At 56.9% G+C, this 13,601-nt stretch overlaps 1 protein-coding gene across 1 annotated transcript in view; it reads right to left on the bottom strand.

The window, feature by feature from the left end:
- Positions 1 to 150: 150 nt before the first annotated feature.
- Positions 151 to 13,601, bottom strand: part of HIP1R (huntingtin interacting protein 1 related) — a 22,725-nt gene continuing 9,274 nt past the window's right edge. The window contains exons 6-35 of the mRNA XM_009321215.1: positions 13,012 to 13,154; positions 12,610 to 12,666; positions 12,280 to 12,360; positions 12,085 to 12,161; positions 11,718 to 11,779; positions 10,459 to 10,599; positions 9,921 to 9,978; positions 9,746 to 9,821; positions 9,380 to 9,517; positions 9,208 to 9,266; positions 9,065 to 9,137; positions 8,506 to 8,689; positions 8,344 to 8,432; positions 7,925 to 8,041; positions 7,372 to 7,473; positions 6,928 to 7,122; positions 6,526 to 6,673; positions 6,107 to 6,193; positions 5,691 to 5,798; positions 5,187 to 5,323; positions 4,300 to 4,410; positions 4,118 to 4,176; positions 3,761 to 3,791; positions 3,572 to 3,634; positions 2,635 to 2,735; positions 1,914 to 2,019; positions 955 to 1,078; positions 737 to 798; positions 355 to 543; positions 151 to 264 (exon numbers count right to left, since the gene is read on the bottom strand). Coding sequence (XP_009319490.1) covers positions 217 to 264; positions 355 to 543; positions 737 to 798; positions 955 to 1,078; positions 1,914 to 2,019; positions 2,635 to 2,735; positions 3,572 to 3,634; positions 3,761 to 3,791; positions 4,118 to 4,176; positions 4,300 to 4,410; positions 5,187 to 5,323; positions 5,691 to 5,798; positions 6,107 to 6,193; positions 6,526 to 6,673; positions 6,928 to 7,122; positions 7,372 to 7,473; positions 7,925 to 8,041; positions 8,344 to 8,432; positions 8,506 to 8,689; positions 9,065 to 9,137; positions 9,208 to 9,266; positions 9,380 to 9,517; positions 9,746 to 9,821; positions 9,921 to 9,978; positions 10,459 to 10,599; positions 11,718 to 11,779; positions 12,085 to 12,161; positions 12,280 to 12,360; positions 12,610 to 12,666; positions 13,012 to 13,154 — 3,026 coding nt within the window. The 3' untranslated portion in view covers positions 151 to 216. The remainder of the gene's footprint in view (positions 265 to 354; positions 544 to 736; positions 799 to 954; positions 1,079 to 1,913; positions 2,020 to 2,634; positions 2,736 to 3,571; positions 3,635 to 3,760; positions 3,792 to 4,117; positions 4,177 to 4,299; positions 4,411 to 5,186; positions 5,324 to 5,690; positions 5,799 to 6,106; positions 6,194 to 6,525; positions 6,674 to 6,927; positions 7,123 to 7,371; positions 7,474 to 7,924; positions 8,042 to 8,343; positions 8,433 to 8,505; positions 8,690 to 9,064; positions 9,138 to 9,207; positions 9,267 to 9,379; positions 9,518 to 9,745; positions 9,822 to 9,920; positions 9,979 to 10,458; positions 10,600 to 11,717; positions 11,780 to 12,084; positions 12,162 to 12,279; positions 12,361 to 12,609; positions 12,667 to 13,011; positions 13,155 to 13,601) is intronic.

Genomic DNA, 13,601 nt, shown 5'->3' on the forward strand with positions numbered 1-13,601 from the left:
TTACTGAAAACTTCTAGTGCTGATAAAGTTAAAAAAAAAAAAAAAAAAAAAAAAAAAAAAAAAAAAAAAAAAAAAAAAAAAAAAAATTAAAAAAAAAAATTTTAAGAAAACATCCAGTTTTCCATTTTCCAGGCCGGGTGGTGAGGAGACCCCCGCGCATGAAGGCACACCAGCGCGAAGGCAACACGATCTGTTGAAAACACGGCCAAGCCCCCACTAGAAGTTCGCCCCGTGAGGCGGGTACGGGCTGGCATCTCGCTCGGGCTGAAACGAGAGGGGGATAAAGCGAAATATCAGTCACTCGTGCTGTGAACGCACCCCACCCCGTGTATATTTACCCCCTGGGGACCCTACCTCCCCGTGGCCGGGCTTCTGGGCCAGGGGGGGCTTCTTGAGGATGCCTCGCCTGGGGGCCGGCGCTGGCTTTGCCTCCCCGTCCTCCACCGCATCGTAGGCCCCGGCCAGGGCGTAGTGCTGCTTCCTCAGCTCGCCCAGGCGCACCCGCTCACCCTCCAGACGCTTCTCCAGCTCCAGCACCTTCACCTGCGCCCAAACAGCCATCCTGGGCCCTGTGCACCCCGGGGGTGCAATTCCTCCCCCCCCCAACCCCGCCATCTCCCCCGCCGTGCTGGGGTGGGGGGCAGAAGAAGGGACACTTCCCCCCTTGCACAGGTCCAGATCAGCACCTCAGCCTGGCCCAAGGAATGTGGCACTGAATCCACCCTCGTGGCCATACCTGTGTTTCCATCTCTTCCTTCTTCAGCTTGATGAGGGACATGCCCGAAAAGTCCATGGTGTCTGTGGGGAAAAGGAGGGGGGGTCCTCGCTGAGCGCACCCCTTGCAGAGGACCCTCATGTGCCAAAGCGGAGTCAGCGGGGCACCTCAGGGTGGTCACTAGGCCAGAAAGGGATTTGGGGTGTTTTTTTCTCCCCTTTCTTCGTAAAAAATCTCACCTTTCTCCTCGATCTGCTCTTGCCCCGACTTGGTGGAAGCCACCACGTTGGCCGCCATCTCGTTGACGTTGCGCGAGCACTCCTGGAGCCGGCTCAGGTTCCTGCTGCTCTTCTCGGCTTTCACCTGGAAAGAGCACGGGGATGGCTGTGGGTCCCCACCACGGCACCTCCGCACCAGCTCAGGGGAGCCCCCAGGCAGCCATGTTCTGCATGAGAGCAGAGACACTGATCACACCATGTCAGAACAGTCCTTGGGCATGAAAACCCGGGGGTGAAAAGGACGGACGGACAGATAGACACGTTTATTCTTGATGATCCCATCACGGCCAGACAAGGTGACCCCCTGCAAGGCCCTTCAGCCCCAGGACACCAAACCAGCTCTGCTCCCACCTGAGCCATGCACGCATGGATAAGCAGCATTGGTGAAGACAGAGCTTTTTTTTTTTTTTTAAACATGCTCTTAGTTTTAAAACCATCTGCTGCAGAAAGCAGTATGGGTCCTCCTCCCCCCAACCTGCATCCCCATTTGCTCACTGAAACCTCTACACATCACTTTCGCCCACACCAACAGGAAAGGTGGCAAGGACCAAAATCCATCATTCTCAATGCTGGCTCCTGCAGTTGCTTATTTGGGGTTTCTCGTTAGTTATTAACATTTTCTTTACATAATCAGCTTGACAGGAGGAAGATGGGAGGTTTTACACATCTTCATTTCTGAGGCAAGTCCTGCTAGGTGTAGGAATATTAATGCAGGTGAAGACACATGGATTAAAACCACAGACTGACTTGAAAATATTAAGAGCTTCCCTTCCTCCCTTGCTGTGGGAGGAGGCTGCAGGACTGGCGGACAGGACGGCCACACACTGCTGCCCGAAAGCATCTGTGGGACAACACCGTGGGAACAAAATTACCTAAAACGTGACGAGCTGCACGCAGACGGTCCCTGCTGGGACACTTACCTTGGAGGCAGCCACCAGCTGGGCCGTGCTGGCGGCAATTTCGTGGGAGCAGACGATCAGTTCTTCATATTTGCCCGTATGCAGGACGACTCTGTCTGCTGACTCCCTGCGTTACGGATCAGAAGGAAGATCATATTAGAGATACTCGCCGTGCACTACAAAGCAAGTGCAGGTTATTTGCCTCCTATATCCTTAGAAATCAGCATCAGACCCTGAACCAGCAGCTTTGCCTGTAATTATTTAAAGCTCATTTACAAAGCAATTACTCAAAGCCCAGATCCAGAAGTTTTGGATGGGTGTAAAATATCAACGGAGGCAGGATTGTGTTTCCGTAATGAAATGGATGAGATTTTTAAAGCTTTGTCCAAAAAAGCCCCCACATTTCCTACACTGGCACAGAGATACCCTGCCCTGATCCCAACCACCCTGTCCACGACCCTCTGAGCAGCAACCAGGACACGGAGTATTTGATTGCAGCAACTTTCACATTTTGCAAACAGGGAGGAACTGGCAGTCCCTATTTCGGTGACCGTGTGGTCTGACCCAGGCTACGATGCTCTGTAAGGAATTAGCAACAATGCTCCATGCAGACCCAGCAGTGGGACAGTTCGGGTTATCGGGCGACGGAGAAGTGTGGGCCAGCCCCGAGCACAGCACACGGAGCCGTGCTCGGAGAGAAGCCTCCCGCAGCGGCCGTGGGAGAGGTCCTGGGGGTACCTACACAAGCTGCGTGGCTCCCCAGCCCACCGCCTTGGAGGCAGAGATCAGCCCTTCGGTCCAGCGCGAGTTCTTGGCATAAAACTCCTGAGTTGTTGCTGCCCCCTGTTGTTATGAGAATATTATGGCCTGTGTTAACTTGTTTCTAATATACAACAGTATATAAATCCATAAATCCATCTAAAATATAACAATATATAAATTCATACATAAAGCCATAAATGAAGGGATTGGCAGCATTTCTGTGTCCTTCAGACCACTCTTACTGGCCTGCTTAAACACAGATTGAGAAAAGGATCAGGGGATGGAACACCTCTCCTATGAAGAAAGGCTGAGAGAGTTGGGGTTGTTCAGCCTGGAGAAGAGAAGGCTTCGGGGAGACCTTATTGCAGCCTGTCAGTACTTAAAGGGGGCTTATAAAAAAGATGGCGGCAAACTTTTTAGCAGGGCAAGGGGGGATGGCTTTAAACTAAAGGGGGGTAGATTTAGACTAGATATAAGGAAGACATTTTTTACGCTGAGGAACGGGTTGCCCAGAGAGGTGGTGGATGCCCCATCCCTAGAAACATTCAAGGTCAGGTTGGATGGGGCCCTGAGCAACCTGATCTAGTTGAAGATGTCCCTGCCCACGGCAGGGGGGTTGGACTAGATGACCTTTAGAAGCCCTTTCCAACTCAAACTATTCTATGATTCTAAAACTAACTTTGGAGCCCCGAGTCTGTGAATTTGGTCTGGGTTTAACACACACAAGTTGGGGCTGTCGTCTTTAGATGGACAAGGCTTTGCAAAGGTGACAGCGATGTCTGCAGAGAGCACAGGGCTGAGCAGCCCGTCTCCAGCGAGCAAGAAAGCACAAAATTCAGCCGGTGTTTCTGCAAATTGTGGGAAATGCTCCCATATTTCATGTCAGTGCAGAGAGACGAGTGTAGAGGAGGACTTACCCGGCCACTTTCTACTATCTCCTTCTGTAGGTTCGTAGATGTCATTACAAGAAGTCTAATAGCCTGGAACGAAGGAAAACAGGTTTTGGTGTTTGATAGGGATTTTACAGAGCAGGATTGATGCTGCCGATGGTGGGATGTTACACTTTTGCAGTCTTGACGCTCCAGCTAGGTTTCTGCAGTACTGACCTTCATTAGGTCCGTGCAGGAGTTCAGAATCCTATAGGGAAACAAGAGAAAAGTGTTCAGCATCCTCTGAGGCCACGTCCAGGGAAGCAGACTTTGGCCTCAGTTAGAAAACAGGTCTTTTTTGGAGTCTGGCCAGCCTGCAGGTTACTTCTAAGCAGCCCACAAAGCAGCCGTGAACAATTGGCTTAGACGTACAAGATGAAGGTCCACCCTCCTAAAGAGAATTTCGTGCTCAGCATCGGGATGATGCAGCACCGGGTTGCATGTGCAGCTTTGCAGTAAATATCAGGCCAGCAGGGTATGGGCACAGGACAGAAACCTGCCCGCGGCTGTCACACGCCACCCCTCAAAACTCACCGCTCGTTCACTTCAAGCTTAACACCGGAGCTCTTGTTTCTGGCCTGGCTCATCATCTCCTGTTGGGAAACACAAGAGGAAGGGTTGGACACCACATTGCTGTGATGGTCAGCGGGGCGGAAGAGGAAGGGACACTGCTGCCCCGAGGCACCAAAATGGCCCGTCCTGCAGCTTCGTCTCACCTCTATCCGCCTGACGGCATCCTCAATCGCCTCTGAGGTGGAGGCCATCTCCTTCTCAACCATGTCCCCCAGCTCTTCTTGCTTGATGTCTAAGCTCTTGGGCCTCAGCTCCTGCCGGAGGAGGCAGCAGCCACCAGGAGGTTTTAGGCAGAGGGAGAGAAGGGAATATTTCTAAGGAATAACACCAAACCAAGGTATCCGACTCTTCTTTCCCCCTAAATAAATAAAGCTACAGGAGCAGCATTCTGCCGACCGCAAGGGTGGAGGCACATATGCCACCAACTTGCAGCAAACATGGCACAGGGACTCGGAGGTAAGAGATGCCCTAAATCAAGGTGACAAAAGTCAACCACGGGAGCAGCTTCGGCAGGGGTCCAAAGGGCTGACAGCCTTTGAATTAACAGCAGTTTAATGGAAAAGATTAATGGGGGCTTCACGAGAAGAAATATCTGAAAGTTGGGAAGTTTTATTCCGCAGGGGTTACTGGGCTGAAAGACTTCAGCTGATCTGAGGGTGACTGTCTCTGTGCACCAACAAGAAGGGTCTCGGCGCTCGGAAGCTGAGATGGCTCAAGGAAAGCACCAGAACCTGTGGGTATGGGGGACAAGCCACCCCAAAATGCTCGCTCCAACCCAGCGTCTCTGATTTCAGCTCTGGACAATGGGGAAAGCTATGGTTTGATTTTATTTAAAAAAAAAAAAAAAAGCTGTCCATCAAGGTGCAGCCAGAAGGCTGCGAGCAAACATCCCACCTTGACAAAGAGAGGCAACATCTTTCTGCATTAACTGCCTGCTTTGATTTTTCCTTTAGGAAATACCAATGCCAGCAAATAACCCACCCTGCCAGCCCTGGGCGAGAAGGTGGGTGTGCTGGGCTCCATCTCCTACCTGGGCCAGCTGCAGGACCCCCCGCAGTGCCTGCCGCACGTCCCCCAGCTCGGCACGTGCCAGCGTCTGCTTGTCCTTCAGCTCGCCCAGGTAGTCCAGGCTCCGCTGCCCACAGTCCCGGCACGTCTCCGTCAGCTCTGGGGAGAGGATGGGTCAGTGCGGGGGCAGGGGTCAGGGGCATGCCCCTTCCCAGCCCTGCCACCCTCCTCTTCCTTGGTTGCAGAGATGATGCCGAGCATCAGCTGCATCCAGCAAATTTCTTGCAGAAGAGCATAAATCGGTTTCCAGGAGCAAAGAGACATTCCTGGCCCAGGAAGGGGCACCAGAGGGGAGGGAATGTCGGGAAGGGGAGCACAGGGAGCTGGGGGGACCATGCTGCCCCCGGGGAAGATCTGCCCCATATCCAGCCCCCAGCAGAGGGGGCTTTGGCATGGCCACCCCAAAAACAAGCCCCACGAGCAAAAAACACCCCCAACACCTGCCGCGTCCACACATGGCACTCACGGTCAGCGTGGTCAGTAGGAGCCAGGTGGGACGTGGCGCTGCCATTCACGATGGTGTCAGCCGTCAGGTGTGCAAAGAGGGCCAGAGCCCCCACCAGCCCCGCAGCATCTGCCGGCGAGAGGATGTGGTCAGGTGCTGCCAGCCCAGGGCACCACTTGGCATGTCCCGGGGGCTGCGACCCGCCCTCGGAGGCACCCAAGGATCAGTACAAGAGCTTGGAGGTCAGTATCGACCCCTCCAGCTTGCAGGTTGTTCCTTGAACGAGCGCATGGGAACCCACCAACTCTACCCGCTGTGTCCCTCCATCACCAGGGCATTGCATGCTTGCCAGTGGCCCCAAAGCAGCTGGGGGCTGCTGGATGTATAAAAATAAAAGCAAGATGCAAGCAATGCCGCCGGTCCCCAGCCCCAGGTACCTGCCATGGAGGCCACGTACTGCGCGTGTCCGTTCTCCAGGGTGTCTGTGGACTCCAGCGCTGCCTGCGCCCGGCTGAGCAGGTAATCTGCAACAAACTTAGCTTCATTAGCGCAGTCAGGCTGCCGAGTATCTGAATGAGCGCAAGTGCTGACTTCATGAGGCACCACTGAGTGGAAGCCAAGATTGGCTTGGGTCCTCGAAGCCCTGGCTGGGGAGCAGCACTAAAATCTGAGTCACTAAAGCAAAATAGTGCTGAGATTGGAGCTAAAAATTTACCCCTGGGAAGTCAGACCCCAGCCTCCTTGGGTGTGATGTTTGGTGGGAAAAGATGCCTGGGGGTAGCTGAGATGCAACATTACGTGTCTCAGAGGGAGAAGGGGCTGTGGGTCACAGCCCCCATGGTCGAGCAGGACATACCTGGGGAGCTGGTGCAGCGGACGTGCAACGGGTCGTCCAGCTTGGCCACCGCGTCACGGAGGATGTCCTCCGCCTCCCGCACTGTCTCCTGCAGGATGCCGAACTGCTCATCCAGCAGCTTCTGCTGCAGGCTCTGCTCCTGGTTGCTCTGCAGGGCAGGAGGGACATGTGGGTGGCACAGCCAGGGCACAGGACCCCCGTCACCATGGCCCTGTCACCAGCATGTCCCCCGAGAGCCTATTTGCAGATTAGACCCAAGCATCCCGTTATTGCTGGTGCCGGTCACATCCCACTGGCTACACTGGCAACGGCTCAGCTGAGACCCCCAAGTACTCAGCATCCCCGAAACATGTCTCGCCCCGGCGAGCGGAGGGGCACCAGGCTCTCCACACAGCAGCGTACCTTCTCCAGGAGCCTGCCCTGCAGCTCACGGATCTCCCTCGTGGCCTTGTCCGCCTCCTGGCTCAGCTGCAGCTCCTTCTCCTCGACGAGGCCACGTGCGGAGAGCAGCTCACACTCCTTCTCGCTCACCGACCGCCTCAGCACCTCCTTCTCAGCGTGCAGGGCCTCCACCTGGGCGCTGAGCTCCGCGCCTGCCTGCCAGTGGGGCCAGAAGACCCCTGTCACTCACCTGTCACCATGTCGCAAGCCCAACGGTTACTCAGGGGGGAGCTGAGGACATGCCCAGCTCATGACACTGATGGGATGGACCCGCATTCAGCCCCATGACAGCTCCCTGGGCTGCTGTTTGCGCCGCTGGCTTGGCAGTGGTGGCAGGCACACCATCTTGCATGACGGGGATTTGTGATGGGGATTTGGGCGCATCCTGTGCCCCCGGCCTTGTACCTGCTTGGCATGGCTGAGCGAGCGCTGCGCCTGGTCCAGCTCGTCCCGCCGGGTGTCCAGCTCCTGACGTAGCTGCTCCATCTGCACGCTCTGGTCCTCCAGCTGCAACCGCACGCCCGTGCCGGGGGCTCAGCTGCTGCAAACGCACTCTGGCCCCGCGCGGCACCGGTGCATGGCCAGGACAGCGGGAACGAGCCCGGCCACGTTTTGCAGGAGGGGTTTTCAGGATCTTGGGGGTTCATTACCCCAGGGCAGGAATTTTGGGAGCAGCCTCCAGCTTGGGCCCCAGAGAACAAAAGCACCCAAACCTGTCAATTTGCATTGTGGAATTTTCTTGGGGGAAGAAATGGCAGATTTGGGCAAGAGGGAATGAAGCACGCATTAAATAACACCCTCCTGAGGAGCCAGGGCAACTCCTTCCTGGATCAGGGACTGACACCAACAAGCACCCCTGCCCCTTGCACCCAAATTGTGCACAGCCACCGTGTTTCCCGGGCTGGGAAGGGCTCGGTGCCAGGCCGGCGGGGCCGGACTCAGGGCCGCACCAGCTCACCTTCATCTCGGCCTCCCGCTTGACCTGCTCCACCTGAAACGCCAGCTGCTCCTTGACGCGCGCCACCTCCTCCTGGCTCTGCTGCGTGACCGTCAGCTGCTTGGCGGTGTCAGCATTCTGCGTGGGGACACAGGGATTATTGGGCATTCGGGGGGGGACACCCTCGCCACTGCTGTGCTCGTTCTGCCCAAATTCTGGCTGGCGGCGCAGCTTGGAGGTGCCTTATTCACAGTATCCAAAACACTGCCCATCGGTGGACATGAATTCAAGGGGTGCCCCCCACCCGGTGCTCAGAGGTCCCTGGGTGCAGGACGATGGGACTGATACGGGGTGGGGCTAGGCATGCACGAGCCACACCGGCGGTGGCAGAGGAACGAAGGCAGCAGTCGGTCCCTGCCTGGCACAGGCAGCAGCATTACCTTCCTCAGGAGCTCGGCGTGTGTGTTGATGAGCTCACTGTGCTTCTCCTTCAGCTTTGTGTAGCGGATCTCGGTGGCATTGGCTTTCTCTGAACGGGGTGAGAAACTATCAGCAACCGCGGCGTGAGTGTCCCACAGCCGACGGGCGCTGCAGGCACCTACTTTCTGCTTCGGCGCAGAGCCGCTGGGACCTGTCGCTGTCCTGCTTCGCCCTCTGCAGCCTCTCCAGCTCATCCCGCAGCTGCTCGTTGTCCACCAGCGCCTTCTGCTTCTGCTTGCGCTGCTCCTCCACTTCACCCTCCAGACTGTTCACCTGCGCCTTGAGCTGCGTGATGTACCGCTGCGCCTGCGGGACGCCATCAGGCACTCGGGTACTGCCCTGCACTGATGCCAGCAACGACTCTGCCCTCCCCAACATCCGCTATCCAGGTGTCTGGCTGCAACTTGAGCAAAGCAGCCGCAAGACGTGCAGGAAAGCTCTCCCCTCGGCCCCTGCAGCCGCTCTGTCCATGCTGCAAGCAGCAGGTCCGGGACAGCAAGGGACGGGTCTCACACGCCTCCACCCCATCTCCATCGAGTCAGGTCCTGGCTGAGAGAGGCCCCAAAACATGGTGCTGGGTGCCAGGACCCCACTCCTGCTGCATCCTGTCAGGGTTTCCACGCTACGGCACCAAAAAACACCCCGCTCTCCCGCACCAGCTGCTCCCCGACTGGGCTTTACCTCCAGTTTAATCTTCTCCATCTCCGCGCGGAGCATGTCCACCTCCTTCTTCAGGCTCTCAATCTGTGCGTCCCTGCAGAGAGAGGCAGGTTGGCCCCACACAGCAGTAGTCGCCCCCTCTCTGCCACCATGGACCCCCGTACCTGTCATCCCGAATGCCGTTGGGTGGCCCAAAGGTTTGCTCAAATATATCCGAGGTGATCTGGGGAAGACAGAGGGTGCTGAGCTGAGCCAGGCTGCGGGTGCCTGTCCTCCCTGTCCCTGGGTCATGGGTGCGGGTGCCTGTCCCTCCCCATCCCATTCCCATGCCCTCACCTGTGGCTCTGTGGTGGAAGCTGTGCTGATCTCAATGAGGTTCTCCGGCTCCTCATCCTCGGGGGCTTCCTCGGGGATGACAACCACTGGCTTCACATGCTCAGCCAGAGCGGATGCCCGCAAGAAGTTCGGGGGGCTCTGCAGGGACAAGAAGTTGCAGTGGCATTGCCTGGGGTTTCAGGAACCGCTGCAGACAGACTGCCGAGGGAAAGGAGGCAGCCATCCCTGTGCTGCTGAGATGTGCCGGCGGGTCCCTCTGCAGTGTCCCTGGATCCCAAACCCATCGTGGGGACACCCCCGTGCACCCTGAACCCACAATCTCTCCAAAGGATCACACACGAGCACCACACTGAAATCCTGCTGTACCTCTGGCAGCCGAGGGATCTGGATGAGCCGCTTGAAATACAGCATGTCGGATGCTTTCTTAAAGAAGTTTTTGAGGCTGGAGAGGGGAGAAAGAAAAACCGCTCGCAGGGGAGGCGGAGAAGGGGACTTGGCAGGAGGGAGGGGACCCCACCACCCCACCTTGGCCCCAGGTTACCTGCGAAACTGCTCGTGGAAACGGTCTCGGTGGCCCTGCAGCGTGTCGGCCGGTAGACCTGCAGTGATGGGGGGGACAGCCGTGACTGATCCAGGGCTGCAAATTTACTCACACGCGCCCGGATCCATCCAGCTGCAAAAGCCAGCGGGTAAAGGCCAGATGGGAGCGGGATGTGAGGGGTCAGGACGGGAGTGGGGTGTCCTCATCCCTGGCATAGGGATCAGGGACGCGTCACAGGGAGAGGTGGGCATGGGAACCCCGAAATACCCGTGCGAGGCCTCTGGCGCCGCACTTGCCCAGCAATCCCGTGCAGGGGGCTGGCGGGCCAAGGCACATCGGTTTGAATTCATCAAGGACATGTCCTTCTAATTCCTTCATCTGGGGTGTCTACGTGTGATTGAGCGGGTCCTTAGAGCCCAGCTGGGATACGGGGACACGGCGACGGATGCCTCCATCCACGCAAGTTTGATGCCCGAGAATCCAGCCAGAAGCCTGACCCGGGAAAAGACCAGTATGGGGCACATCCCCAGGGACTCACAGGAGTGCAGCTTGAACATTAACTTGACGGCATAGTGGTAGAGGTGGCTGCAGTCCTGGATGACCTGGATGAGGGGGGCCAGGCGGCACTGCACCGCCGACATCTGCGAGACCGCCATTGAGGTGTTGAGCTGCCTGAAAACTGAAGGGTTGAGCGCAGTGAGGCGCCGGCGCTGTGTTTGCAGAGCCGTCCCGCTCCAGGCAACTCGGCTTGATCATTAACCACGACGGATGTGGCTTTGCTGGGACACGCGGTAAATGCTGGGGTTGCTGCCCGTCCTGTCCCACCAAGCTGGGATCAACTGCCCTCCGTGCAAGGGACCGTGGTGGCAGAGGGAGGGGGTGCTCAGCTCTGCCCTGGATACCCCAACCCCAAAAAGGAGGGATTTAACCCCGGGACAATGCGAAGACAGGTCGGCTGCCCTTGGGAGCTGCCGCTGCACGACACAGCCGGGGATGGCGAGGGGTTTTGCTCTGCTCTATTTAATCGTGGAAGGAGCTGGAAGAGGATCCCAGGGCAGGGAACGGGCCCGCCAGCACCACAACCTCGCCTGCCCTGGCTTGGAAACGAATCCCTTCCCTTGGCAGAAATCCAGCCAGAATATCCACTCTGGCTTCTTCCCCACTCAGCTTTAAAGTATTTATGAATATAAATTCTCTGTATAACTGGGTCAGGAGGAGAAGCGGGAGGCTGACAGGAGCCGGGAGCATGATCTCTCCCGCTGTGCCGTTTTCCAGGGCAGCCCTGTGTTCCCAACTCGCGACAGAGGAAGAAACCGCCGCATTTTTAAGCCATCTAAAAATTCCTGGAGAAGGAGGCGAGAGAAGCAAATATGGCAGGGGCCTCCAGCCCTCCCTGGAGGTATTTCAATGAGGGGAGATGAGTATTTAGAAAGAGGTACAGCCCCATCCTCTGCTTTGGGGGGATAGAATGGATTTGGGTAACGCATATGATTAACATGGTTGTACCAAAAAGAAATAAAAACATATTTCAGAGCAGCACTGCTCTGAAAACAACACTGCATTGCTCAGGTGGGCTAAAACCAGCCAGGTTCCTTAAATATTTTCCGACAACCGCCTCTACAGAGCATCAACAGGGGAATCTGGCTGAGAAACAACCTCAGAAATCTCATCAGAGGAGGAGGAAGGACCTGAGCCTCCGACCTCAGCCTCCCGAGCCGGAACTCCGTTCACAACCAAAGAGTGAAACTATTGCTCAAGAGCCCTGGGGCGAGCAGGAGGGACCTGCCGCCTGCTCACCTGACTCCGACAGCTTCAGCTCCCAGTCCAGGTAGTCGAACAGCTCGACCGTCAGCTGGAAGCTGCCAAAAAACCAAAAACCCTGTCACCCAGCAGCAGAGACGTCCTTGCTCCGGCTGCTCATGTTCACTGCAGGTCCCCACGCCAGCAAGGGCTCAGATTGACAAGAATTTGGTGGGTTTGGTCCCTGCGTTTACGCTCCTCACCACTCTGCGGGTGCAGGAAGAATCAGGCAGCATCCGACAAATTTATAAAACACCGATGGCTGCCCTAAACAGGAGCTGCTTCATTAGCAGGATGCTGCCAGCCGGGCGGCACAGAGCTGGCAACCATGCACGGGTTGCTTTGCTCCAGCCAGGACACTCACATGTTGTTCACGTCCGTCCCCGCGGTCTTTTCCAGCACCTCATCTGACACTTCGAGGCCTGGGGGGAACTCGGGATGCTTTGTAAAAGGAAAAAAAAAACCCAGCAGTTGCTGCTATTTTTGCTGATGCAACACAACCCCCAGTGAAGCCCCGTAGCCCGGCATGGCGGGGTGCAGAAGCAGCAGAGTCTCTCACCTTGGCGTGGAAGGAGATCTTGGTGAGGAGGAGCCGCGTGTAGATGCTCACCAGCTGCCCATACCTGTCGTGCAAATGGCCCTGCCGGAGACATGAGGGGAAACGTGGTGAATCCAGAACAATGCGACCGGATCCAGCAGAGCCCGCACATGCCAGTGAACCCACACCAGCCCTACGGCTCTCGCCCTTCACCACGTAACCATCACCCAGAGGGGTCAGAGGCGATGGGTTATTTCAGGTGGTGCTTTGCCCTCCCCGTGCCCACAATGCTTTTCAGCACCCACCCCAAAACCCCCAGGAAGGCACAAACCTCCACTTCATCCCACTCACCCACAGGTCCCCCGTCTCTCGGATGTTGCTGCGGTACCTCTGGCAGTCCTGGAGGACCTGGAGACAAAAACGGGAGGGATGTGGCATGGTAGGGCTGGCACAGAGCCGGGCAAGCGCCCGCCTACCTGCCCTGAAGCTGGGGAAGGGGACGGATCCGGCCCCTTATGCCACTCTGGCTTTGGGAGAAGAAGTTCAAGCCCTTCAATGGCAACCAGAGGTCAGGGCTTTGCACGGGGAGGTTTCAAAGATGCGAGATAACAGAGTGCTTCACAGCCCCATGGCCTGGGAAAGGCGGCCGGGGTAGGGAAGGAAACCCACCCTCTGCGCAGAGGGATGTTGGCAAGAGTCAAAAATTTCCCCCTGCCAGCAACGCGGGAGAGACGTTTTGGAGGGGACACTCACGTTGGGGTGGCCGTCACGCAGGACCTTGTGCAGGACGTGGCAGAACTTCCAGCTGAGGATGGCGCTGCTGGCCAGGGGCAGCCCGATGGCGTAGGACCAGAAGGTGAACGCTCCCTTCTCGTGGTGCGTCCCCAGGATGATCCCTTCCCTGAGGTCAAGGCCAACCGGACACACATGGGAGCAGGGGACAGGCGGGGCTGGGGACTATTCCTGTTCAACTTTCACTAAAAAGGGGACATGCACCAAGTGTACCGCAGGCACAGAGATCACTGGCGCGATGCTGCGCCCGCAGATAAAACCCCCATTTATTTTTTTCTGGTGCACTTTCCCCTGCTGCAGGGCACACCGGGGCCCTTTGCATTTTATTGCCAAAGAAATGCAATTTTATTGCACCTGCCCTTCTTTGCATTTTCACTGATGGATGACCCTACATGATGCCGTCCCCCAGCCAAGCTCTGCACGGGCCTCCCATCTCCCAAACCTCCCATGGCTCCAGCCCCACAGGGTGAAACCCCTCCTGCCTCGGCACTGGATCTCCTCCACACCGTCCAGGCGAGCCGAGGGAAAGGATACGGCGGGCGCGGCTCGTC

This window comes from Pygoscelis adeliae, unplaced genomic scaffold (genome assembly GCF_000699105.1).
Source record: "Pygoscelis adeliae isolate BGI_AS28 unplaced genomic scaffold, ASM69910v1 Scaffold93, whole genome shotgun sequence".
Classification (NCBI taxonomy): domain Eukaryota; kingdom Metazoa; phylum Chordata; class Aves; order Sphenisciformes; family Spheniscidae; genus Pygoscelis; species Pygoscelis adeliae.